This window comes from Arachis hypogaea, chromosome 2 (genome assembly GCF_003086295.3).
Source record: "Arachis hypogaea cultivar Tifrunner chromosome 2, arahy.Tifrunner.gnm2.J5K5, whole genome shotgun sequence".
Lineage (NCBI taxonomy): Eukaryota > Viridiplantae > Streptophyta > Magnoliopsida > Fabales > Fabaceae > Arachis > Arachis hypogaea.
The window spans coordinates 13365377-13392395 of record NC_092037.1 but is presented as its reverse complement, the minus strand read 5'-3'; the positions used below and the strand labels follow the sequence as shown (position 1 = coordinate 13392395).

Below are 27019 nucleotides of genomic sequence, written 5' to 3'. Positions count from 1 at the left end.
GAGTTATTTCATTGGTCTGGACGACCCGTGGTTTTTACCTCTCACGTTGAGGGGGTTTTCCACGTTAAAATCTCGGTGTGTTCTTGTTATTGCTTTACTTGCTATATTTGCTTGTTATAGTTGCTGCCATATTGTGTTGTGAGTGCTTCCATATTGTTCTTGTGTTGGACATTGTTGTCGTTTCCGCTGCTAGGCTCTTTCAATAACCTTCCTATATTATATTGGTTAATGTTCTTATTCATGTTTATCTTCTGAATTATGTTATTTATATTTTTAAATTGTATTCATTGTCATATAATTTATGAAGTTGAATAAGATATAATGTAATCTCTTTAGACAATTTTAAAAGTGCTCATCAAATAATATGTTAACATTTAAAGTGAATATTTTAAAAAATAAGAATAAAAAGAATGAATAATCCTAATTGAAAAAAATCTGCAAATTATAAAAAATTAAGAAAAAATACTTATGTATTTTAAATAGTAATAGAGTAAATAAATCTTTTATTTTTAATTAAAAAATTAAACAATAAAAATATTTTTATTATTGTAAAAAGTGACCATTTAAAGAACTGAACAAAAGAAAATTAAAACAGGAAACAGAAATTTTCAAACCGTAGATTGCATGGATCTTCTTCTAATAGATATTAATAGATAATAGAAGTTTACATTCAAATATAAAATAACATCCGATCTTTAAAATGTATTTTTTAAAAATATTATTTAAGAACTTCTGAAAATTCATCCAAACCAATCCAATGAGGATTTGGGAATTAACTTTGCTTAATAGCCATAGGTAGATTAATTTTTATAATATTAATTTGATAAAGTTTTTCAAAAATTAATTAAAAAAATCTTATATTCTAAAAGAAAATAGAAGTTTCAATTAAAAGCAAATGAAAATGGTTCTTCAATCAGAGAATTTACCCTAACGAGGTTCTCCATCCCTCCTCAGCCGCGTTCCTCCTCATCTCGAAGCCACCGCCGAGCAGCCCCGCAGGTCCGCCGCCTGGTCTCTCTCGCTTTCACGAATCCGCTGATCAGGATCGCCGGTCCGTTGCGTTGTCTGTCTCTCGCTTTTACATAGCCGCCGCCGCCGCCGTAGGCTCGCCGGTCCGTCCCCCTTTCCAGTTGTTGTGCTCCTTCCTTGTTTTTCATCAAAGGTTGTTATTCCATCCATCTTATATATTATTGTTTTTATTCTATACTAATTGATTCTTGTGATGTTAGTATTAAGATTGATTGTGCTGTTTTTGTTCTTCCCTCTTTTATGTGGGGAATTTCATCAAACATGTTCTGTGCACTATGCGTTGCAAAAATATGCTTGTGGTTATCTTGGTTTTGTGATTGCATTACACAGTTATTTATTTCCTTGCTTTCGGAACTAGAGTTTCTTGATTAGAGTCAGAGAAGTTATGCCGAGAATTTTCACTCTTCACTGCAATTGAACTTTGCTTCTGAAATGCCTATGGCTCTTTGTATCTAGAAGTGTGACTAGAAAATACTGATGTTATAGTAATTCATCATGTGTAGGAACTTAGAAGTGTTAGATTAGACTAGGAAATTGTAAATATAAATTGTTGTCTTGCCTTTACTTTGTTTCTTCTTATTGCTTCCTTATTGTATCTGTGAACTATGATGACTTGTTTTCTCTCGAATGTAACGAGTAGTGACAACAATGAATACTCACCTTCCCATCTTAATTACCATTTCACCAAAATTTTAATGCCTCATAATTCTTGCATCATATTACATGTGGTGTTTCTCATGTTAAGTATACAATACTTAGCAGATTAGAGTCATCTTTATTCAAGTCTTTAAATCCAAATTGAGGTTTCTTTGGGTTGACTTAAGCTAGAGCCATAGTTCGAATAACCTTCATTTGTCTTAAATAACAAGGAAATAAATACTTAGTTGATTACAGTCATCCTTATTCAAGTATTTGTTCTTATACTATGTAAATATCAAGCAACACAATGTTATATTACCTTGCTACATGTTCTGTGCACTAAGCAATATGAAAGCTGCTTAGCTACCCTTATTGTTGTCCCTAGTCAGAAGAAAGGAACTAGAATTTTTACAAGGAAAAGAGGGAGAAAACAATCAAGTTACCCTTGTTGTGGATTGATCTACAATCAAGTAAGTGATTATGATGTAGTAAATTGAATTTGCTAACTGAGAAGTTAGGACTAGCAACTACTTCACATTTGCAAAATGATGTAGGTGATGGAAGTGAATCAAGTGACCTGATTATTGTACTGATGAAAGTGCTGACGAAGATGACGAGGAGGTTGAGTATGAAGATTCTGATGATTAGTAAACATGTCGTATTTGCATATTATATAGTTTATTTTTCTTTGGACAGTATATTGTCTATCTTAGTATAATGTCAATTTAGCTAGTTGATGTTTCAGGCTTGATACTTATTAGACTTACCTATGTTAGTTTTAATGTTTTTTTACTCATCTATTTACTTGAATGTTGATTGTTGATGCCTATTTTTATATTTTAGTAGTTGTATATAGATTTATCAAATTAATCATAATGAATAAGGAGGAAGTTATCTACAAATTAATTTGTTGATAATTTTACTTGCGGATTTTGTTATTGATATTACCTACAAATAAAATTTTTATCAATTTTTCATTTTATCCTTAGCTGCAGATTTTGTTGCGAATTCAGTTTTGAATTTTATTTGCGAATCTATTACCTGCAGATTTACTTGTGAATTTTGCTGCCGATTAGTTATTTGCAAAATTTGCTGCAAAAGTTAGTTGCAATTTTTGGAGTATGTTGCAAAAATTAGCTGCGAATTTCGCTATGAATGTATTACTTGTGGAATTTGTTGCCACCTGTACCTGCTGATTTTGTTGTTAATTTAGTATGTGCGAAAAAATTCGCAACTAAATTTGCAAAAAAATTCGACGAAATTGTCTGATTTTTCATGAAATTATTTGCGGATTTCGCAGGTTTTTTACGACGAAATTCACAGTTAAATTACCCGTGAATTTGAAAATTCACAACAACAGTTATCCATGAACTCATATGCTGCGGATTTAAATTCGCAGCAAAAAGTGCAGAAAACAAAATTACAAAATTTGACCGAAATTTGCAGCAAAATCCGCATTTAATCTGCTACTTTTTAATAGTATACGAAGATTTTTAGTGATTGAATCATATTAGGTAATTCTACTTTCTACATTCAAGTGATCAGGATTTCATATGGTTTATGTTAAAAAAGAAATTATTGTGGTATCCAAACTTTTTGTTCAGTGGCAATAAACAACAGAAAACATTCAATTTCAAATAGGATAGGCGATTTTATGGAAAATAGATTTGCGGGTTAAATATTTGGTCTATTTTCTTTTATTATAAATGAGGACTATAATCTGTTACGTGGTTGTGATGATCTCTTGCTGCAGTTTCAACTGCAGGTTTGCTGCTTGAGAAAGTTTCAAAGATTCAAAGGTTCAGATAAATGTTATATATATCTGAAACTTCTTTAACGATGCCAGGCTTTCCTGTTGCAACTTGCGAAACATCGTATGTTCTCTTATGACCATTCTTTGATGTTCTCTTGGTAGTTTCCTGTTCTAGAGAAACAAATGCAGGTGTCTTTTCAGAAAAGTGGTGCAGCATAGTCAATGTTTATATCTGTTTGCCTGTGCAGATATTCCAGAAACACAAATCAAATAAGCTATCCAGATGCTCATGGGCATTTATCTGCTGAAGAGGAGCTTGCTGCAGAAGAGAGTTTTGCAGTTTATTGCAAGCCCGTAGAATTCTACAACATTCTTCGGCGACGTGCTTTACGGAATGTACTCCATCTGATTGGTTAAAATTATCTGCCATTGTTAATTATATCAATGTGATTATTTATAAATTTTTCTTCGGATATGTTGCATGAACATAGAGTGGATTTTATTCTAGGTAGCATTATTGTTTCCCATCCTGATGTCTTAGAAGGATTTCTTGCAGTTGCTGTTTACTTGCCTAGTTGCCGTGTCACTTGCTTACCTCAGACTTGGTTATTTCATTCTCTTGTTAATATTTCTTCTTATTTTTGCGAAAAAGAAAAAAATTGAAAAAATTATCCTGTTTGGTTCCTCATGTTATGCTGATTTCTGGTCCTTAAAGACAATGACTTTGCATGTTTTATTCTAACAATATGCTTTTCTATTGTGTAGCCTACATTTCTTCAGAGATGTTTGGAGTATAAGATAAAGGCTAGGCAAAAGAAGAGGTAAGAACTATCATACATAGTCTTCATTCTCTTATTTACATCCTTCTTTTTCAATTTATGCGATGTGATTTTATGCCATATGCCTACAGGGTAGATGTGGTACATTGAGTTTAGACAGAAACTTTTGTGAAGTCTAGGAGTCATTTAGTGGTTTTGGGTTGCTATATATTTGATCATTTGTTTTGATTTAATAAGAACCGATGGATATTCATGTTTGTGAGTCTGATCACCATTCAGCCATAAATCAACATTAGAACATAACCTTCTTGTTGTCCAATCTATACAAAGACCTAAAAGTCAGTGTTGGTATAGCTCCAAAGGTCTCAGTAAAATGGGATGAGGATTTTCCAACTGTGTCTGAGTAGTTCTTGCAGACATATGACATGCTTTCTCAAAGAGCAACTAGTAATCTTTTCTAGCATGGGATTCTATGTAAAGATAAATGAGATGTACATTATGTAAACCTTGTGATCCCATTTTTAATCTTCATATTCGGCTATGGATATGTACCTGTTTATACATTTGGTTGAATTTTATGTAGTTTGTAATGATTTCATTTAAGCCATAATTTTTGTCTGGTTTTGCCTAATTTTCTTTCATTCTACCTAGGTAAAGTATCTTATTTGTGATACTGATGAATTACATTTCAATATTAGGATACAATTGACAGCTTTACTGAGTGATACAGATGAAACTCAAGTTTCGTTTCCCTTGTATATTTGTCTAGCAAGGCTGGCTTCTAAGGATGAGGATGCCGAGGTAGGAATTCTGTATGTTATTCTGAGCTAATAAATATTACTCACTATTTAGTTTCTTAGTTCATATACTTTATCTAATAAATGTTTCTGCTTCATCGTGTTTTAACTACAAAAACAAAGAGGTATTCTGCTGAATATCGCATTGGTCGGGTTTTCATCCTTCGAGATCCTTCTGAAGTTGATGGTGATACTGGTGATACTCACCTCAAAGCAAACTTTTTGCTCCCCGACATTCATAGGCTAGCTCTGACAGCTAAATCTGGGTCACTTGTTCTGTTGTTTTTCACAGCTGGTATGCATGTGCTTGTCTAATCACACACATAATATGCACGTGCACACAGTCACACACACACACATGCACACATGAAGTACAATATAATTCTTACTAATTTTTGTTTCACTTGCAGTGGAGGACCCAAATTCCTCATCTGGGCTCAATGCAAGCCTGATGCCTTTGGATCCAAGTTCATCTGAATGTGAGATATGCTTTTATTGCTTACAGATGAAATGTGAAATTTAGTTGTGAATGACCATATTGATATGACCTTACTGCTAGTTGAGCCACATGGACACACAACACGTGCACACACACAGTGACACGCTTCAAACCCCATTGCATAATAACCTATTCAATCAAGTGCTTAAAAATTTAGTTTGAGGCTTGATGTGTGTAAGAGATGATAAACAACCCATATTGCACTTAATAGCATAAGCTTTTATTTTGGTTTTTGACAAGAATAATATCCTAATTCTCAAATGAAATGATTTGTAACTAATGGTTTATTAAAGATCATAAGATTGAATAGATCATTTTACAAATTCTCTTACAGGTATGTTGAGGGGCTCTGTTCACCTTTGCTATATTGATTATTTATGTATTTTGTTTCTTGTTAACAAGGATCCTTATCCTCTTAACTCTTATGTAATTATATTCTCCTTGTTGTAGTGATTTTGTTTTAGAAAAGAAGTCCAATGTTTCAAGGTGTAGTAACAGATTTACACCTCCTCTACCCCCCCTTCCTCAAACAAAAAAATTGTGTTGATTTTAATGAAATGGGTAATTTGTGAACTTGATCACTCCAGTGCTAGAATTCATCTTTTCTTTTCATTTTATTCTGTGCTTGATAGCAAGAGATGGACAGTACTGCTTATGTGGGAAAGTATCTCTGGAAAAAATTTTTCAGTCGTGGGATGAATCTCCAAATTTAAGACTGGGACTTCAAGCTGAGGCTGTGTCAACTGTTGATCTGCATCCTTGTTTTCTAAAGGTATGTGGTGCTAAGAGTTAATATTGTCTTTATTGTTCTTTCTTTGTGCTGATTATTAAAGCATATTCTATTCTGACTGTACTATTTTATGTTAGCAATTTCAAACCTTTTTATCCATTCCAACTAAGATAGATGTGCCATATTACAATTTTTTTAATGCTGCAGTATGGTGTTCGATATAAGGAACAGAGCATCTCAGTTCAAGTATCAAATAATTTTGAGAATGGGTTTCTAAGGAGTACATCAAAGCAATTGCAAATCAAAATGTATGCCCAACAATGTGGGGCTAAAGAGAAATCTTCCCATTATACAAACATAACTGCACTAGCATCGCCATCATTATCTCGTATCATCCGGTAATTACCATTTTCTCATAAGATTCTTTTCCATGAATAATTGGGGCGGATTGCAAGTGCTAGTTCTTTGCTATTTATTTATTTTAACTTTTTGTTGCACTATCTAGTTCATTTTTCTGTTGATTTACCCTGCTGAACGCAAAGCAGATATTTGAATTGTAACTATGAGTAGTGTGGTTTCCAAACCAGTCTTATAAAATTTACATGTATTTTCTTCTTATTTGATTGGAACTGTCTTGTACTTTATATTAAATAAATTGGTCTTCATTCTAACTTCTTACCAACTTATATGATTCAGGTTGAAGGAGGGCAATGTGAAATTTAATTACAGGTATTATATTTTAACTTCTTTATGATACAATCTCAGGTTCTTTTATGGGGATTATGCTAGTGGTCTTTTAACGGGGCAAATACACAGTGGTAATGAAGATCACATTTATTCTTATGTTTTCTGTATCTCTTTTGCATTTCATGTTATTTGCTTTTAGAAGAAATGCTGAAATTTTGCTACTGATTGTTCTTCTGTTTTATAAAATTATATTACAGGTATTACTATGATAAATTGCAAAGAACGGAAGGTAATGAATGTTGCTTTCATGGTCGTTTTTTTTTTTTTGGGTAATAATCAATGTAGTTTGATCCATGTAGCTGATTACATATTTATGGTTGTGTAGTATAGCTGTTTGTGGGTTCTATTTAAGATGCATAGCTAACTGTGGGATATATAGATATCTTAAAAGAAAATGATTTTAGTCTTGATTAATACAGTGATTTTTGGATTTAATCTCTACAAAGTTTTTGGTTTAGTTTCAATCCACATATTTTCCAAATGTTGTGTTTTGATACCTATTCTGTTAGCCTAGTTGTCGAGTGGTAATATTTATAAGCAGCAAAAGTAAATTGTTAATTTTTTAATCACCAAACAAAAGTTATGAAATACTTACAGGGACCAAAATTTAGCACAACAGTGTTTGAAACCAAACATGGTAAAATAATTTGGATCAAAATCAATCTAAAAGTTTTCAAGAGATTGAAACTGAAATTGACCATATTTTTTGCAACCAAAAACATATTTAAGCTTAGATTCTTATTTTACATTGATATCTGTTACCTTGTTAATGTCAAAGCATGCTGGCAATCTGATTATCTAATAACAGAAAGTTTTAATTGCAGTCACTGAAGATTTCTCCTGTCCGTTATGTTTGGTTAGATGTGCAAGCTACAAGGTTAGACTGCTTTTGAGTTTTGACTGATAATTTAAACATTTAATTTTTGATGTGATAATTATAAAATTATTTTTTTGTTTCTGACATGTTCTGTTTGTAGGGGATAAAATATCACTTGCTCGCATCTCATGATCTTCTCAACTATGAATTTTCGGTCAGTCTTCTTCAGATCTCTGGCAAGCTTACATTCTTTGAGCTGTATTAAACTGTTAGTTTCAATTATAAATCATTTTGCAGGCATGGGAGGACTGTCCGACGATAAACGTGTCTGTGAAAACTGATAACTGGAAATCTGAGGTTAGAACAGTTTGACGTCAATTTGTTTTTAAATTTAAGTTTGTATGGTTTTATTATATTTCTTACAATAGAACTGAATATAATGTGCAATGCCTCTTCAGTGTTCATATCCAGCCTGCCTGGCCCAAAACTTATTTTTGTAAAGTTCGGATTTGCAATCTTCAACTAGTGTAATTTTCGGGTTGGGTTCAGGTTGACCACCCAACCCCCGAAGTTATATATTTATATTTGAAGTATACCTTTTAGTAAAATTTATGATAAATTGTTTACTTTTATACTTCAACTAATATTTTTTTATATTACATTATGTTTTTATTTTGTATTAAATCATGTATTTTATAAGTATTGTATAATATCTATTGGATTTCATCTCTTAACTTCTAGGATTTCATTACTTTGCTATGTATAATGTCCAAAATTATAAATGTTGATAATTTTGTGCTTTAGAGAAGATGAGGTTCCTAGAAACATGGAAGTAAGCATGACAAAACTGTTTGAACTTTTAGTATGAATTCATTTGAAAATGATTTGTTCACTTTAATAACTTACTAATTAATTTCCCTCCAGATTTTTGCAAATATTGTTGATCCCAAGTTGTACACTATCAACTTTTGGTAAGCTATTCTCATTTCTGCATTGTTTTGAGATTTGCTTGGCTGCATATACTTTCATATAGATGCATTTTGTTTCGTAAACTGGTAATCTAAAACCTATTTTAGTGCCAAACCACTTAAGCGAATACAGCCAGCGGATGAACCTTCTGAAAAAGCAAAGGCTGCGGATCCACTTGTCTTAGAATCCGAAATTCCAACTGGAGAGGGTGATCTTTTGGAGAAAGCTGATGGTATGTATGGCAACTATTTCAAGTATTTTACTAAGTGGTGCAACTAATTTTAATTAGCCAAGAAAAATGACAGTTAATTCAACATTTTCTTTAATTCAATGATGGTTGTTACATAAGTCAAAGTGATGAGAGCCACTTTTTGCATTGAATTATCAACGACAGCAGCAACAACAATAGCGAAGCCTTGTCCCACTAGGTGGGGTCGGCTACATGGATCAAATGATGCCATTGAGCTCTATCATGTATCATGTTTACAAAAGAACTATTTACATGTAGATCTCGTTTGACCACCTCATGGATGGTCTTCCTAGGTCTTCCTCTACCTTTCACCCCTTGTCCATCTTCCATCTCATCCACCCTCCTGACTGGGTGTTCTATTGGTTTTCTTCTCACATGTTCAAATCACCTGAGACGCGATTCTACCATCTTTTTCACAATAGGTGTTACTCCAACTCTCTCTCTTATATCTTCCTTCATTATTCTATCCAATCGCGTATGACCACTCATTCATCTCAACATCTTTATCTCTGCCACACTTAACTTATTGTCGTGTTTTCCTTTGATCGCCCAATACTCTGTACCATAAAGCATAACCGGTCTGATAGTAGTGCGATAGAATTTACCTTTAAGTTTTAAAGGTACTTTTTTGTCACATATAAAACCAGACGCACTCTGCCATTTTGTTCAACCTGCTTGTATCCTATGATTTACATCCTGTTCAATCTCTCCATTATCCTGTATGATGCACTCAAGATATTTAAAACTTTTAACTATTGAGTTATCAACAACAATGCAAAATCATCCTGGCAGAAAGTAGTATTTACCAAAACTTATATAAGGCACTAATCTTATTTATTTGCACTAACTTGTCCACATGACAGCAGAAGTCCTCAGAATTGAAATACATGAAAATTTGGTCTTTGACAAATTAAAGGTAGAAATTAGGGGAATATATGGCTTGCATAGGATTTTTGAGGACACTGCGGGTATATCCTTTAATAGAATTTTTGCTTGTGTATGTATTCATTGCTGTTGTGAGATTCGCCTGGAAACCTCCTCCTACCTTATTGCTGCTTTCCTTGTCTTAAAAAGGGAAAAGATCAATTGAAATACCACCACAGAGGACGTCATCTCCCCTTTTTATGGCTCTGATTTGACATCCAAGCTGGTTCAGATGAGTGTGAGTGATGTAATTTTGTGCAATCTGGAGTAGCAAGTCTATAGGATCTCTGTCCTGACATTCTTGAAAAACCCAATGGTCACATGTGCAATAAGCCAATAACTAGTCATAATTTATTTGATTCCAACTTAAAGTTTAAACCTCCCTTTGTTTTTTCCCCTTTAGAAATAGAAATGCTTGTTAACTTTCTGATATGGTCTTTCATATTTTTTTGTTGAATGTGACTTCTTGGTCCAAATATTTGTGGGATATTTGGTGATAAAAAGGGGAAAGAGTAAATCTTATGGGATATTTGTGGTAGCATTAGTGTTATAGTGTGATGAATGTGCCATGAAATGCTAGACATTGCAGGGGTTTCAAATGCTATTGTACAATTGCATCATCAAGATTGTGTCCTGCCTGAACCACCGACATATGAGAATCCTGCAGTGTTACCAGATGCTACAACAGGGAAGTCAACAATTCAGCGTTATAACATTGACCCACAAATGTATGTCCTTTGGGATATGAAAATACATAAATGAAATCTTACATTTTAGGATATTGTTAGATGCATAATTTTATTACAAAATCATTTGGCCCTACATTGAAATTACAATCCTTATGTTATTGAAAATGTTCCACTTGTAAATTCAATTTTACTTTGACTTAATATTTTAGTGACATGAGTAAGATGTAAAGCTTCTGATAAATTGGCAATGCCTTTAATGCCAATAAAGGTGTCTCGCTCAACTTGAGCACTAGCTTGCTTTATTAATTGATTTATACAACTAATGTATTGCAGCAACTGGTCAATGTAATGTTTGGAATCTAGTTGTATGTGGATTTTGTTTATTTATTTGGGTTTTGTTTATCTTTCATTTGTCTGTTAATTGTAATTTTTTATGCATGAACTTCATTTGCCACTTTATTTCTAAGTTCAGAATTTACTGTGTTAATATCTTTCGTTAAATTCAGGGACCAAAATCTGTGTTTTTTTATTACAAATGTATTACTATCAGAAGTTTTCAGGGATTGAGCTGTAGTTTTTCTCAATATTTACTAAGAGGGAATATAACTGTTCTGCCTATGATACTTGGACTGGTATATATAGGAAGTGTTGGAACAAGTTGTCATATATCACTCTCTACATGCGATTATAATTTTTTTCCTGTAAATTACTTGATGTACACAGTTCTGACATTGTTCTTTGAAAACATTTCAGCCTTTCCCAGTTAAGCAAGAGAAAATTCTATCACTCTCACAAATACCAGGTAATAAGTGATTGACATTTATTAGTTTACTGTTCGGCACTTCAATTTCCTTCACATCACACATATAAAGCATCTTGAAAAACCACGAGCCAAGTATGATGAGAGGCCTATATAGAGTGCTCCGTGATCTCCCTGTGGAAATTCTTCTATTTGTTTGCAATTGGTTGGATAATAAATGTGATTTTAGACCATGGATTCTTTAATATTGGAGATTTGAATAGAAAATTTTATCAAAAACATTTTTTTTTACTTGATATGTTTATCAAAATGAAAAGTTCTTAATAGATACGCTGGGAAGTCTCAGGTAGGCATATAGAACTAGGAATAGCAATAACCACCTCCTCCTAGCTGGGATGACAGCTGTACCAGCTTTAACTAACTAAACACCGAAAGGTCCAAACTACCCTTAGAGTAGCTTCCTCCACAAGATAGGATTTGCTTGTATAGTTGTATATAAATGAGAAGTTCCTCAATTGAGAACTTCAGAATCATCATACATATTTCAGAGAAATGTTTCCTCTCTCTCTCTCTCTCTCTCTCAAAAAAGAAAATCAAAATGTGTAATTACATGCCCTTTAATGCTTATTTATGTCTCACAAATAGTTTCTCATTTTCATTTATTTTTTATCCTTTTCCTTCAAGCCAATGGAACTTGAAGAAGTTCTATCAGAAGAAGATAGTGAGGATGAAGTTGATGACGAAGTAGCAAGTTTTGAAGATCGAAGGGTATGCACGATTATATCTGTGATCCTTTGTTTTGAATTTGTAGTCTCTTTTACCTTTTCCGAAAATGTAGCTCTTGTTGTACAAGAATGGTTTGTTAGAGCTTTGTGGATATAATTGGATGGCCCTGTGGCTAGTTACTTAACCCATTAGAGTCTACTAATTACTCTATATACTTTTTTCTTAACAGATTGTTGTCTGGATTTACATCATCTGCGCCTAAATTAGATGGTTTAGACCTTGTTAGGAGAGCTTACCATTTGTGATTCTAATTTGATGATTAAATTTCTGCTTGATCATTGTATAGGTTTAGGTTGAGGCTCTGGGGTCGAAATATGAAATCTATTGCACCTTTTAGTATTTCTTCATACTTTGATTATGTTTTGAGGATTCATTGAAACATTTTGATACCTTGCAGATGCTTGGTAATTTTGTGGACGTGACCGAAGCTGAGAAGAAATTCATGCATATGTGGAACTCATTTGTTCGAAAGCAACGGTAAGTGCTTTTCATTTTGACTCTATTTGCTCACCATTAGTTGCTTCTTCCTTATTTTGTTTATGGCCCCATTTCACCTTCCAGATTTGTTTTAAAGGGAAAGGTGATAGACTTTTTCGTTTGAATGCAAACTTTCTAGCATCAATTATTTTCTTCATTTGGCAGGGTGCTAGCTGATGGTCATATTCCATGGGCATGTGAAGCTTTTGTAAAAGTTCATGGCTTCGAGCTTCTAGAGTGCCCCATATTGCCTTGGTAACTAGCCTTTCCTTTTGCTTGTATCAGGGTGCTCTCATTTTATATTATAATTGCGATTAGGGTTTAGGGTTTAGGGTTTATCTTAGCAGAATCCATAAAGAGTATTACTTGAAGAGACTAGGTTTGACTCCCAACCTCCCACAATAACCATTTTAAAATTATTTCTTACAAAATTTTGCAAGACAAATGTGAGATAGACCGAAATTCAAATCAAACTACCTCAACTCTCTCTCTCTCTCTCTCTCTATATATATATATATATATATATATATATATATTGAAAGGAGCTGTTTTATATTGGAGTGAGAGACATAAATCTGGATTTCATGGAAGAATAAATTGACACTTTCAATGCATTTATTTGATTTCTCATTTTTGATAGAATTGATGCGCTCTATTATTTGCTCTTTTAGCATCTTTATGACTCTAATCAAAATGTCATGCTTCATTATCATCATATTTTTTGGATGTTTCAAGATTTGCAAATAATAAAAAATTTGGTCATGTTGGCAGGTGTTGGAGACTGTTTTCTATCAAATTATGGAATCATGGTCTTCTTGATGCACGAACTATTAATTTGTGCAGCCTTATTCTTCAACGGTATCAGAGGGAGAAATCAGCCCCAAATAGTTAAAACACAATTATTCATCTTTTTAAATACAAAAGACAAGATGACGTATAGAAAAAAGGACCATTTTTTTCTTCACAAAACAAATTGCTGTCACCAAATGGGGGGAATTTTTATTCGTTTCAATTTTATACCCTTTTGTATGGTTATACTCATTACCGGGATTTGTACCATAAATTTGTAAAGGGATAAAAGTTCCATCCCTTGTTACATTTTTCTGGGGAATGTAGCCGAAGAAATTATTCAGCAACATTGAGTATTATATTCCTGATTTGTTTATGCCTTCAAAACTATTTTGTTTTGGAAAGTTTGTTTCATGTGAAAGTTTCATATGATGTTTAGATGTCTTGATTTTTATCATTAATTTTATACGTTTTCAGTTTCATACTTAATCTCACTTTCTAAATAACAGTGAACATTAACACATAACGAGATCACATGATGCCTTCATGAGAGAACTTTTTTCTTTTTTTTTTTTTTTTGCTTTCTAACGGTGATAACTGATAATCATGTTCTTCGCAGCCAATGTTACCTAAGTTTTGGACCTGGGTAATCTAGTGTCCTTTGGTGTTATATATTTCTTAGTTTTAAAAAAATTATTGTAAAATAAAAATCTGCAAAAATTTAAATATGCTTAAATATAGTTTAGAAGTTAATGAAAATTTCATACAAATTGTCGTTAGGAGTGGAAATAGGTCAGGCCAGGGGTCTAGCCTGACCTGATAGGAAATAGGCCCAGGCTCAGGCTATTAAAAAAGCCTATATTCTTTAAAAGGTCAGGCCTAGACTTTTGAAATAGCCTGTTGGGTGTTGGGTCTGTCAGGTCGGCCTGAGCCTGCAAATATATATAGAGAATTTTATTATACTAGTAAAAATGCTATTAGAAAGATTTGAACTTGGGTCTTCTATGTTATAATAATACTTTTATCCACTCAGCCATTTGTCTCTTTAATTATATATATGTATTTTGTATCAATATTATTCATAAATTTATTATTTTATATTTTATAATTTTAAAAATTAAATTATATCTTAAATTTAATTATTATTAAAAAAAACAGGTCTATTGACATGTTTCAGGCCAAGCCAGATTTAACAACAGGCCAGGCTCAGTACTCATTAAAGCCTGACCTGGTCTGGCCTGTTTCCACCCTTAACTGTCGCCCTGTCGGGGAAAAAATTGAAAATATCGTATATATCGTTTACTTGGATATTAATTATGAATAATTATATTTTTTTCTAGTGTTGTAGGAATAGAATTGGTCACTTTTGAACATGTAACAATTTCATATAAATAATAATAATAAAAAAAACTAATCTCCGTTGAATTATTAAAGTTTATCTGTGAATCTAAAAAAAAAATAGTATACTTGTTAAACTTAATGACGTCGACAATATGGGTTAACCATAAGTGGTGGTCTCGTTGATTTTTAGTTTAAGTTTGAATAAAATGAAAAGGAAAATATTATAATGCATCATATAGAAAGGTGTATATATAGCTATAGGCTCAAGAATTTGGTTATGAAGTTAGGGGTGCTGTTTTAGTTGGAAATGAGTGTAGTGAGTGTATTTATACTTTGGTGGGCGTGTCAAGTGCAAGGTTTAACACACAGGGGCCGTGTTACATGCAGCATGTGGGAGGCGTGGAAGACACGTGGCAGAGCCTGCTTGGATTGACTAGTAGCATGTGGAGGGCGTGTTGACACGTTGGGAAGCCTGGTTGGATTGGCAAGCAGCATATGGGGAGCATGCTGAGTCAGCACGTGAGGAGCGTGCTGACACGTGGCGAGGCCTGATTGCTTGAAGCTCTAGCACATCGGGGGGCGTGCTGAGTCAGCACGGGTAGGGCGTGTTGACACGTGTCTCACTCTATTGGTTGATAAAGCAACATGTGGAGGGCGTGCTGAATGCTCCCCTTTATATAAGGCAAAGTTCGGTACTGATCTTGCCTGGGAAAAAGATCGGCTTCCACTTCTCGGGATCGGCCGAGCTATAGGCTGGAATGTTGAGCGTCCGTCCTTTTGAGTTCGAGCTTCTTATAGTTATTGTTATGCAAGAATGCGGGCAATGAAAAACGCGGGGGGGGGGGGGGGGGGGGGAGGGGGGAGTGTACCTGCAAAGGCACTACGATGTTTAAGTCAGTATTTGGAATTCAGTAAAAAAAACTTACCTTAACGAGATGTTTCTCCCCCCTTTATATGGAGAGCTTCTCGTCCGTTTATCTTTTCAACAATAAATCGTCGGTTTCTTATTGTGCCGTTTTGAGACGTCGGTTGTAAAAATGTTAACGTTACCGAGTTATAGCTCATCAAGTCCGAGTAATAACGGATGATGATGAGTTATGGTGCTTGCCTATAACGGTTAGGAGTCCGAGATATATAACTCGTATTAATGATGACCATATCACAGCCCCCAAGCTTAGCCTGTGGAAAGTTTTTTAATGAAGCAGGTTGAGCTTTTTGTGATGAGTTATAACTCGGTTGAGTGGATTTCTGAGTGGGCCCCCAGTTCAACGTACTTCATTAAAGGGACTTTGTTTTTGCCACGTTGGACAACGTGTTTGTTTTTTATTGAGAAGAGAGAATGAGTGGGTGCTTCATTAATGTTTTGGTAGTTTCCAATGTTCCGTTCGTCCTTTCGTGTGATTGATGCAATGGTGATATTTGAAACGTTTTTATTTTGATTAATAACTTTTACTGATTGGAACTTGGGCATTTTGATTTTCTCCTTCTCTGTGAAGAATGAGCAAGAGAGGTATGGCTATGTCTGCGTTTTTGTGATTTTTTTTCTCTTCCTTCTTCTTCTTTCTGTTTGTTGGTTGCATGTTTGTTTTATTGTGTTTTTGATGGGGTTTGAGAAGGAGAAGAAGGATAAAGTAGATTGGTCTTACGATTGGGTTGGGGATGATGTGAGGTCTCGGGTGTCGTTATTTTGTGATGAGGCTGCCGTGAGGGAGGTAGATGTAAGTAAGTTGGTGAGGCTTGGTTCTGGAGTTGGGGTTGAGTTACTGCCATGTAGTGTAAATGATAGGGTTTATCACCGTGAGAGTGGTTTTGAATTTTTCTACATGCACAGCTGTGTTCTGGAAGAACTGAGAGTGAGGTTACCCTTTACAGATTTCAAGTGTCAGATCCTTAAACAGTTGAATTGTGCTCCATCGCAGCTTCATCCAAATGGGTGGGCGTTCTTGCGTTCTTTTGAAATTCTAATGGAATTTCTGGAGCAGGTACCCTCTGTTGACCTTTTCTTCTCAGTATTCCAAGCCAAAGGGGTGTGGAAGGGGGGTTGGATAAATTTCAACAGCACCCCTGGGTTTGGCATTTTCAGGTTGTATAAGTCTTCTTTCAAAGATTTCAAGGAGATGTACTTTAAGGTTAGGGGTTTGGAAAAGGATTTTCCATTTTTCGTAGATGAAAATATGGCTGAAAAGTTCCCATTATATTGGTGCTCGGAACCTCAGAATATACTCGGACCCGAAGTTATTCTTCCGAGAAATGCTTGTTTGATTGAGTTTCTTGTTGAGAACATCGGTCGGGGAGACCTGATTTCAATGTATGAGCTTCTGAAGTGGGAAGAGGATAAAGATGCTGTTTTAAAGTATTTAGGTGAGTGATAGGGTTGTTTGTGATGTAGTTGCTATTTCTTTTCAGATATCTGATGCTCCTTATTTTTTGTAGGTGGTAAATATCCTGGGGTTTCAGCTGCGTCTTTGAGGACACGTTTCAAGAATAAGAACTTGGAGAAGGAAGTTTCATCTTCTAATGTTGAGAAAATTGCTGGGACTGGTGAGGTTACCCAGCCTCGGCAAGGTCGGAGGAAGGTTATTGTTAAAAGGAAGAGGAAGTCCGATCTTGTTGACCTGTCTGATGACTCTGAGGAGAAGTCGTTTGGGGTTCCTCTCGAGGAGATACAAGCCTTTATGGGTAACCAAAAAAGGCTTCACGAAATTTCTGAACAAAGTGAGGGGTTTTCTGTCTGGGGGAGAGAATATCCTTATATGGCTGTAGTGGACGAGTATTGTCAGTCGTCGGCCGATGTTTCGCTTGCGAACGAGGTTGGAGACATGGCGATTGGTCAGTATATGCAGGTAATGGGCTAACTTTTCTGCCTCACTTGGTGTTTTTTGAATTTTTTACAAGCTTTTTGTATTCTTTTGTGTAGGTTGTTGGTCTTCGTCTTGCCAGTCTTGGGCGTAGCCAAGAGTTGAAATGTAAGAAAGTTTCTGCAGATAGAGGGGAGGTTTCTGTTTTGAAGGAAGAGTTAGTGAAAAGTAAAAGTGTTGCTGCCGAGCTTCAGGTACGGCTAATTGAGGCCGAGAAGTTATTGAAGGAGACGAAAGATAATTATGCTCGGGATGTGGAAGATCTGAAGAAGAAGGAGAGTGATTTGGCGAGCGTACAATCTCGTCTTATTGAGGTAACTGCTGAATTAAAGGATGTGCAGAAGAAAAAGGCTAATGAAATTCTGGATTCTTTTGTTGAGGGGTTTGAAAGGGCTTTGTTACAAGCAAAGTTTTTGGCACTGGAAGCTGACCTGTCCGGCATGGATCCGGGGAAAGTTGTGCGTGATGGCAAGATGGTTGAAGATGATGGTAATGCTGAAGATCAAGCAGAAAATGTTTAGTTTGTTACTTTGTTTGGTATTTTGGTTTTATTTTGTAAGTCGGTAGATATTTTGAACATTGATAGATTAGTGATAGTCCTTGAAAAAACATTGATATCTTGGTTTTGAATTGCTTGAATGTTTATTGGAAGTTAGTGCTCTCCTTTTTGTGGTAAAGCATTTTGTTTATTGACAGGAATGATTTTGATGAGTCCATCATTCTTGTTTGAATGTACTGCCGAGTAATGGCAGGTTGCATATATAGCCGAGCATTGGTATTTACCGAGTTATTTTGAGAATTGATAATGATAGGAGATACAAATTGCATAATTTGACTGCAATTAGATGATGTTGGTGGTAAATTCATAATTGTTTGAATACAAACTTTCAGGTAGGCTGGCCTCGTTAAAACCTCTCCAAGCAAAAACCCTTTGGGACAAAAACTTGGTAGTAGGAAAAAGAGTACCAGCCTGTCCCTGATTTTTAACTGTAGAACTTCTTTAGGGATGAAACATTCCAGGTATTGGGTAATACTTTTCCATCGATTAATTCGAGTATGTATGCCCCGTTGCCGAGTACTTCTGATATTCGGTATGGACTGTCCCAGTTTGCGGCGAGCTTCCCATGTGAGGGTGGTTTTCGAGCAGCTTCGGTTTTGCGGAGGACTAAGTCTCCTTTCACAAATGATCTGGTTTTAACCGACTTGTTGTACTGTCGGGCGATTGTTTGCTGTGTTGCGTGTTGCTTCAAAGTGGCGATGTCTCTTACTTCTTCAATGATGTCGAGCTCGGTTCTCCGGGCTTCGTCTTGATTGTGGATGTAAGTTCGGATGGATTCCTGGGAGATCTCCAGGGGAATCATGGCCTCCGAGCCATATACCAGTCTGAATGGGGTTTCCTTTGTTGATGTTTGTGGGGTGGTGTTGTATCCCCAAAGGACTTCAGGTATTAGTTCGGCTCAAAGTCCTTTGGCGTCATCTAGCTTCTTCTTTAGTGCATGAAGGATGACCTTGTTTGCAGCCTCAGCTAGTCCGTTTGTTTGAGGATGTTCAACAGAGGCGAAGTGTTGCTTTATTTTGAGATTCTACAAAAAAGTTTGAAATTTCTGATCGGCGAACTGGCGTCCGTTGTCAGTTGTGATATGTTGAGGTATGCCAAAACGACAAATAATATTTTTCCACACGAATGAAATCATTTGCTGTGATGTTATTTTTGCTAAAGGTTGGGCTTCCACCCATTTGGAGAAATAATCAATGCCGACAATAAGAAATTTTACCTGGCCCGGTGCCGTAGGGAAAGGCCCGAGTATATCTAAACCCCATTGGTTAAATGGCCAACTGATGTCGGAATGATGTAATTCCTCGGCAGGTATGTGTATCAGTGGTGCGTGCCTTTGGCAATTGTTGCATGACCTGATTTTTTGTTGGCTGTTCTGTTTTAAAGTCGGCCAGAAGAATCCGGCTCGGAGGATCTTGAATGCTAAACTCCGAGCTCCTGTATGTGTGCCACAGATTCCTTCATGTGCCTCTGCCAAAGCTATGTCGGCTTCTGACTTGTTGAGACATTTGAGTAGAGGCCGAGTATAACCTCGTCGATATAGTGTTCCATTGAGGATTGTGAAGGAAGATGCTTGCCGTCGGAACTTTTTATCGCTCTCGACCCCTTCTAGTATATTACCTGTTTGTAAATAGTGTATAAAGTCGTTCCTCCAATCTGTTACCTGTGAAACACTTAACACGTTTGTCAGAGTAACAGTGGGTAATGTTATTGTGAACTGTTGCAGTGTAGATAGCTCGGACTGTGTACTGCCGAGCTTAGATAAGATATCCGCTCTTTGATTTTGTTCGCATGGTATATGTTCTATTTCAAATTTGAAAAATTTTTTTGTTTAACTTTTTTACTAATAGCAAGTATTTAGAGAGTAGGGGAACTTTTTACCTGAAAAAGGTCGTTTACCTGCTGTACGACTAACAATGAATCACAGTATACCTTGATCGTCGAGATTTGAAGATCTAAACAGAGTCGGAGTCCGGCGAGTAGTGCTTCATACTCGGATTGGTTGTTGCTCGCTTCGAAAGCGAAGTGTATTGAGTGTTCCAATATGAATCCATCGTCGGCCTCCAGACGAATTCCTGCACCACAGCCTCCGTTATTTGAAGAGCCGTCTGATGAGCGGATAATTTATACGCTTTTTGGCATTGTTTTTATATAGTTTTTAGTAAGTTTGAGCTACTTTTAGGGATGTTTTCATTGGTTTTTATGTTAAATTCACATTTCTGGACTTTACTATGAGTTTGTGTGTTTTTCTGTGATTTCAGGTAAATTCTGGCTGAAATTGAGGGACTTGAGCAAAACTCTGAAGAAAGGCTGACAAAAGGACTGCTGATGCTGTTGGAATCTGACCTCCCTGCACTCGAAATGGATTTTCTGGAGCTACAGAACTCCAATTGGCGCGCTCTCAACGGCGTTGGAAAGTAGACATCCAGGGCTTTCCAGCAATATATAATAGTCCATACTTTATTCGAAGAAAGACGACGTAACTTGGCGTTGAACGCCAAGTACACGCTGCTGTCTGGAGTTAAACGCCAGAAAAACGTCATGATCCGGAGTTGAACGCCCAAAACACGTCATAACCTGGAGTTTGACGCCAAGAAATGCCTTAGCTCGTGGATTGATCAAGCTCAGCCCAAACATACACCAAGTGGGCCCCGGAAGTGGATTTATGCATCAATTACTTACTCATGTAAACCCTAGTAGCTAGTCTAGTATATATAGGACATTTATCTATTGCATTAGACATCCTGGATTGTATTTTGAATCCTGTGATCACGTTTTGGGGGCTGGCCATTCGGCCATGCCTGAACCCTTTGCTTATGTATTTTCAACGGTGGAGTTTCTGCACACCATAGATTAAGGGTGTGGAGCTCTGCTGTACCTCAAGTATTAATGAAATTCTATTATCTTTTATTCAAATCTCTCTTATTCTTATTCCAAGATATTCATTCGTACCCAAGAACATGATGAATGTTATGAGTCAGATTACCCTCATTATCATTCTCACTTATGAACGCGCGTGATTGACAACCACTTCCGTTCTACATGCAACAAAGAGCTTGAATGTGTATCTCTTAGATTCCCCAACAGAATCTTCGTGGTATAAGCTAGATAGATGGCGGCATTTATGAGGATCCGGAAAGTCTCACCTTGTCTGTGGTATTCCGAGTAGGATCCTGGGAATCCGGAAAGTCTAACCTTGTCTGTGGTATTCCGAGTAGGATTCCGGTAATGAATGACTGTGACGTGCTTCAAACTTGTAACCTGCTGGGCGTTAGTGACAGACGCAAAAGAGGGATTCTATTCCAGTAGGGGAGGGAACCAACCGGTGATTAGCCGTACTGTGACAGAGTGCGTGAGCATTAGTTTTCACTGCGAGGATGGGATGTAGCCATCAGCCATGGGTGATGCCTCCAGACTGGTTAGCTGTGCGAGTGACAGCCGCATAGGATATTTCCCCGAGAGGAAGAAAGTAGCCACAGTTGATGGTGAACCCCTATACAAAGCTTGCCATGGAAAGGAGTAAGAAGGATTGAGTAGAAGCAGTAGGAGAGCAGGCGTCCCTGGGCTCTACAGCATCTCCATCCGCTTATCTGAAATTCCAACCAATGAATCTGCATAAGTATTCTATCCCTTTTTATTATTCCTTTTTATTTATTCATTCCAATAATCACAATTACCCTTTAATCTCCCTAACTGAGATTTGCAAGGTGACCATAGCTTGCTTCATACCAACAATCTCTGTGGATTCGACCCTTACTCACGTAAGGTTTATTACTTGGACGACCCAGTACACTTGCTGGTTAGTTGAACGGAGTTGTGAATTTAACCAAGAGACACAATAGTTTTTGTGTATATGCCAAAGAGCCAATATTGATGATCACAATTTCGTCCACCAAGTTTTTGGCGCCGTTGCCGGGGAACAATCAATTTCGAACAACAATTCAAACAATTGTTTCCAACCCACAATGGTGCCAAGTTTTTAATCCGGCAACAACACCAAGTTTTTGGCGCCGTTGCCGGGGATTGTTCGAGTATGGACAACTGACGGTTCATCTTGTTGCTCAGATTAGGTAATTTTCTTTTCAAAAATCTTTTTTAAAATTTTTTCTTTTTATTTTTCGTTTTTCCAAACTATATTTTCGAAAAAATTAAAATAAAAATACAAAAAAATCATAAAATCATAAAAATAAAAAATATTTTGTGTTTCTTGTTTGAGTCTTGTGTCAATTTTTAAGTTTGGTGTCAATTGCATGCTTTTAAAAATTTTTCTTGCATTTTTCGAAATTCCATGCATTCATAGTGTTCTTCATGATCTTCAAGTTGTTCTTGACAAGTCTTCTTGTTTGATCTTGATGATTTCTTGTTTTGTGTCTTTTGTTGTTTTTCATGTGCACTTTTGCATTCATATTTTTCAAGCATTAAAAATTTTTAAGTTTGGTGTCTTGCATGTCTTCTTTGCATTAAAAATTTTTCAAAAATATGTTCTTGACGTTCATCATGATCTTCAAAGTGTTCTTGGTGTTCATCTTGACATTCATAGCATTCTTGCATGCATTCATTGTTTTGATCTAAAAATTTTATGCATTGAATATTTTTGTTGTTTTTCTCTTTCATAATTAAAAATTCAAAAAATCAAAAAAATATCTTTTCCTTATTTTCCTCCAAATTTTCGAAATTTTGGGTTGACTTGGTCAAAAATTTTTAAAATTAGTTGTTTCTTACAAGTCAAGTCAAAATTTCAATTTTAAAAATCTTATCTTTTCAAAATCTTTTTCAAAAATCATATCTTTTTCATTTTTTTTATAAATTTCGAAAATTTCAAAAATCTTTTTCAAAATATTTTCAAAATCTTTTTCTTATCTTTATATCAAATTTTCGAAAATTAGCTAACAATTAATGTGATTGGTTCAAAAATTTGAAGTTTGTTACTTTCTTGTTAAGAAAGGTTCAATCTTTAAGTTCTAGAATCTTATCTTGTAGTTTCTTGTTAGTTGAGTCTTTTTAAAAATTAAATCTTTTTCAAAATATCTTTTTATTAAAATTTTTATCTTATCTTTTTATCTTTTATCTTATCTTTTTCAAAAAAATTTTATCTTTTTCAAAATTTGATTTCAAAATATCTTATCTAACTTCTTATCCTCTTATCTTTTTCAAAATTTGATTTCAAATCTTTTTCAATCAACTAACTAACTCTTTGTTTGTTTCTTATCTTTTTCAAAACCACCTAACTACTTCTCCCTCTCTAATTTTCGAAAATATCTCATCTCTTTTTCAAAAATTCTTTTTGTTTAAATTTTAATTTTAATCTCATCTTATTTTTAATTTTCGAAAATTACTAACCTCTCTTTCAAAAATTATTTTCGAAATTTCTCTTCTCTTTTCTTCTTCTATTTAATTATTTAATTACTAACACTTCTCTTCACCTCTCTTCATCTCAAATCACCACCTCTATCCTTACCCATTCTTCTTCACTCTTCTTCCCTTTCTTCTTCTACTAACATAAAGGAATCTCTATACTATGACATAGATGATTCCACTTTCTTTTCTTGTTCTCTTCTTCCCTATATGAGCAGGAACAAGGAAAAAGACAAAAGCTTCCACCTCTGAGTCATGGGAGATGGAAAGACTAATATAAGCCGTCATAGCTCAGTGGTAGAACATGTGGCTGCAAATCAAGAGATCCCTGAGATACCTCAGGGGATAAATTATCCTCCACACAACTATTGGGAGCAAATAATGATAAAAACACCAAAATCACTAGGGATCATGCAACAGAAGCAAGGAAGAGACATAAAGGAGCTCAAAAAGCACCATTGGATCTTCAAGAAGGCGCCACCCTCACTCAGGTGGACTCATTCCTTGTTCTAAATTTTTTTCCTACTTTTCATTTTTTTTATATTTTTATCTATTACATGATCATTAGTATGTAACCATGCCTTAAAGATTATGAATAATTCCATGAATCCTTCACCTTTCTTAAATGAAAAATGTTTTAATTCAAAAGAACAAGAAGTACATAATTTTCGAAATTATTATTGAATTTAATTTAATTATATTAATGTGGTGACAATACTTTTTGTTTTCTGAATGAATGATTGAACAGTGCATATGTCTTTTGATATTGTTGTTTATGAGTGTTAAAATTGTTGGCTCTTGAAAGAATGATGAACAAAGAGAAATGTTATTGATAATCTGAAAAAAATCATGGAATTGATTCTTGAAGCAAGAAAAAGCAGTGAAAAAGCAAAAGCTTGAAAAAAAAAATGGCGAAAAAAAAATTATAGAAAGAAAAAGAAAAAGCAAGCAGAAAAAGCCAATAGCCCTTAAAACCAAAAGGCAAGGGTAAAAAGGATCCAAGGCTTTGAGCATCAATGGATAGGAGGGCCCAAGGAAATTAAATCCAGGCTTAAGCGGCTAAATCAAGCTGTCCCTAACCATGTGCTTGTGTCATGAAGGTCCAAGTGAAAAGCTTGAGACTGAGTGGTTAAAGTCGTGATCCAAAGCAAAAAGAGTGTGCTTAAGAGCTCTGGACACCACTAACTGGGGACTCTAGCAAAGCTGAGTCACAATCTGAAAAGGTTCACCCAGTTATGTGTCTGTGGCATTGATGTATTCGGTGGTAATACTGGAAAACAAAGTGCTTAGGGCCACGGCCAAGACTCATAAGTAGCTGTGTTCAAGAATCAACATGCTTAACTAGGAAAGTCAATAACACTATCCGAAATTCTGAGTTCCCAGAGACGCCAATCACTCTGAACTTCAAAGGAAAAAGTGAGATGCCAAAACTATTCAGAAGCAAAAAGCTACAAGTCCCGCTCATCTAATTAAATTAATATTCATTGATATTCTGGAATTTATAGTATATTCTCTTCTTTTATCCTATTTGATTTTCAGTTGCTTGGGGACAAGCAACAATTTAAGTTTGGTGTTGTGATGAGCGGATAATTTATACGCTTTTTGGCATTGTTTTTATATAGTTTTTAGTAAGTTTGAGCTACTTTTAGGGATGTTTTCATTGGTTTTTATGTTAAATTCACATTTCTGGACTTTACTATGAGTTTGTGTGTTTTTCTGTGATTTCAGGTAAATTCTGGCTGAAATTGAGGGACTTGAGCAAAACTCTGAAGAAAGGCTGACAAAAGGACTGCTGATGCTGTTGGAATCTGACCTCCCTGCACTCGAAATGGATTTTCTGGAGTTACAGAACTCCAATTGGCGCGCTCTCAACGGCGTTGGAAAGTAGACATCCAGGGCTTTCCAGCAATATATAATAGTCCATACTTTATTCGAAGAAAGACGACGTAACTTGGCGTTGAACGCCAAGTACACGCTGCTGTCTGGAGTTAAACGCCAGAAAAACGTCATGATCCGGAGTTGAACGCCCAAAACACGTCATAACCTGGAGTTTGACGCCAAGAAATGCCTTAGCTCGTGGATTGATCAAGCTCAGCCCAAACATACACCAAGTGGGCCCCGGAAGTGGATTTATGCATCAATTACTTACTCATGTAAACCCTAGTAGCTAGTCTAGTATATATAGGACATTTATCTATTGCATTAGACATCCTGGATTGTATTTTGAATCCTGTGATCACGTTTTGGGGGCTGGCCATTCGGCCATGCCTGAACCCTTTGCTTATGTATTTTCAACGGTGGAGTTTCTGCACACCATAGATTAAGGGTGTGGAGCTCTGCTGTACCTCAAGTATTAATGAAATTCTATTATCTTTTATTCAAATCTCTCTTATTCTTATTCCAAGATATTCATTCGTACCCAAGAACATGATGAATGTTATGAGTCAGATTACCCTCATTATCATTCTCACTTATGAACGCGCGTGATTGACAACCACTTCCGTTCTACATGCAACAAAGAGCTTGAATGTGTATCTCTTAGATTCCCCAACAGAATCTTCGTGGTATAAGCTAGATAGATGGCGGCATTTATGAGGATCCGGAAAGTCTCACCTTGTCTGTGGTATTCCGAGTAGGATCCTGGGAATCCGGAAAGTCTAACCTTGTCTGTGGTATTCCGAGTAGGATTCCGGTAATGAATGACTGTGACGTGCTTCAAACTTGTAACCTGCTGGGCGTTAGTGACAGACGCAAAAGAGGGATTCTATTCCAGTAGGGGAGGGAACCAACCGGTGATTAGCCGTACTGTGACAGAGTGCGTGAGCATTAGTTTTCACTGCGAGGATGGGATGTAGCCATCAGCCATGGGTGATGCCTCCAGACTGGTTAGCTGTGCGAGTGACAGCCGCATAGGATATTTCCCCGAGAGGAAGAAAGTAGCCACAGTTGATGGTGAACCCCTATACAAAGCTTGCCATGGAAAGGAGTAAGAATGATTGAGTAGAAGCAGTAGGAGAGCAGGCGTCCCTGGGCTCTACAGCATCTCCATCCGCTTATCTGAAATTCCAACCAATGAATCTGCATAAGTATTCTATCCCTTTTTATTATTCCTTTTTATTTATTCATTCCAATAATCACAATTACCCTTTAATCTCCCTAACTGAGATTTGCAAGGTGACCATAGCTTGCTTCATACCAACAATCTCTGTGGATTCGACCCTTACTCACGTAAGGTTTATTACTTGGACGACCCAGTACACTTGCTCGTTAGTTGAACGGAGTTGTGAATTTAACCAAGAGACACAATAGTTTTTGTGTATATGCCAAAGAGCCAATATTGATGATCACAATTTCGTCCACCACCGTCCACATATAAGATCCACTGTTTTGCATGATCCTCTTCGGATGGTATTGTAAGCTCGGCGATGAAATCCGCTAGGAATTGTGACTTGATCGGTCCTCGGGATTGGTATCT

The 27019-nt window shown here is 35.8% G+C and overlaps 1 protein-coding gene across 15 annotated transcripts; it reads left to right on the top strand.

Annotated features, from left to right (window-relative positions):
• The first annotated feature begins 702 nt into the window (after positions 1-702).
• Positions 703-13821, top strand: LOC112738057 (polycomb group protein EMBRYONIC FLOWER 2). 15 transcript variants are annotated; one of them, XM_072215336.1, is made up of 25 exons: positions 703-795; positions 955-1162; positions 2054-2138; positions 2223-2289; positions 3422-3542; positions 3670-3817; positions 4187-4242; positions 4899-5001; positions 5121-5292; positions 5408-5476; positions 6129-6268; positions 6434-6624; positions 6923-6955; positions 7171-7202; positions 7798-7850; positions 7951-8004; positions 8088-8147; positions 8715-8761; positions 8867-8991; positions 10523-10661; positions 11376-11424; positions 12067-12150; positions 12566-12645; positions 12811-12900; positions 13417-13821. In XM_072215336.1, the coding sequence occupies exons 5-25, from the start codon at positions 3478-3480 to the stop codon at positions 13535-13537; spliced, it is 1911 nt and encodes a 636-aa protein (XP_072071437.1). In that variant the 5' UTR covers positions 703-795; positions 955-1162; positions 2054-2138; positions 2223-2289; positions 3422-3477; the 3' UTR covers positions 13538-13821. The 15 variants fall into 15 exon arrangements, with proteins under 15 accessions (XP_072071437.1, XP_072071422.1, XP_072071444.1 ...); XM_072215321.1 differs by having other exon boundaries at positions 10514-10661; XM_072215343.1 differs by lacking the exon at positions 2223-2289.
• Positions 13822-27019: the final 13198 nt, after the last annotated feature.

Excerpts from the sequence above, each read along its gene's own strand:
- LOC112738057 (XM_072215321.1), top strand. The coding sequence starts at position 3,478 with ATGTTATATATATCTGAAACTTCTTTAACGATGCCAGGCTTTCCTGTT. Across the intron at positions 5,477-6,128 it reads GGATCCAAGTTCATCTGAAT|CAAGAGATGGACAGTACTGC; the intron begins GTGAGATATGCT and ends TGTGCTTGATAG. Across the intron at positions 8,005-8,087 it reads TTCTCAACTATGAATTTTCG|GCATGGGAGGACTGTCCGAC; the intron begins GTCAGTCTTCTT and ends ATCATTTTGCAG.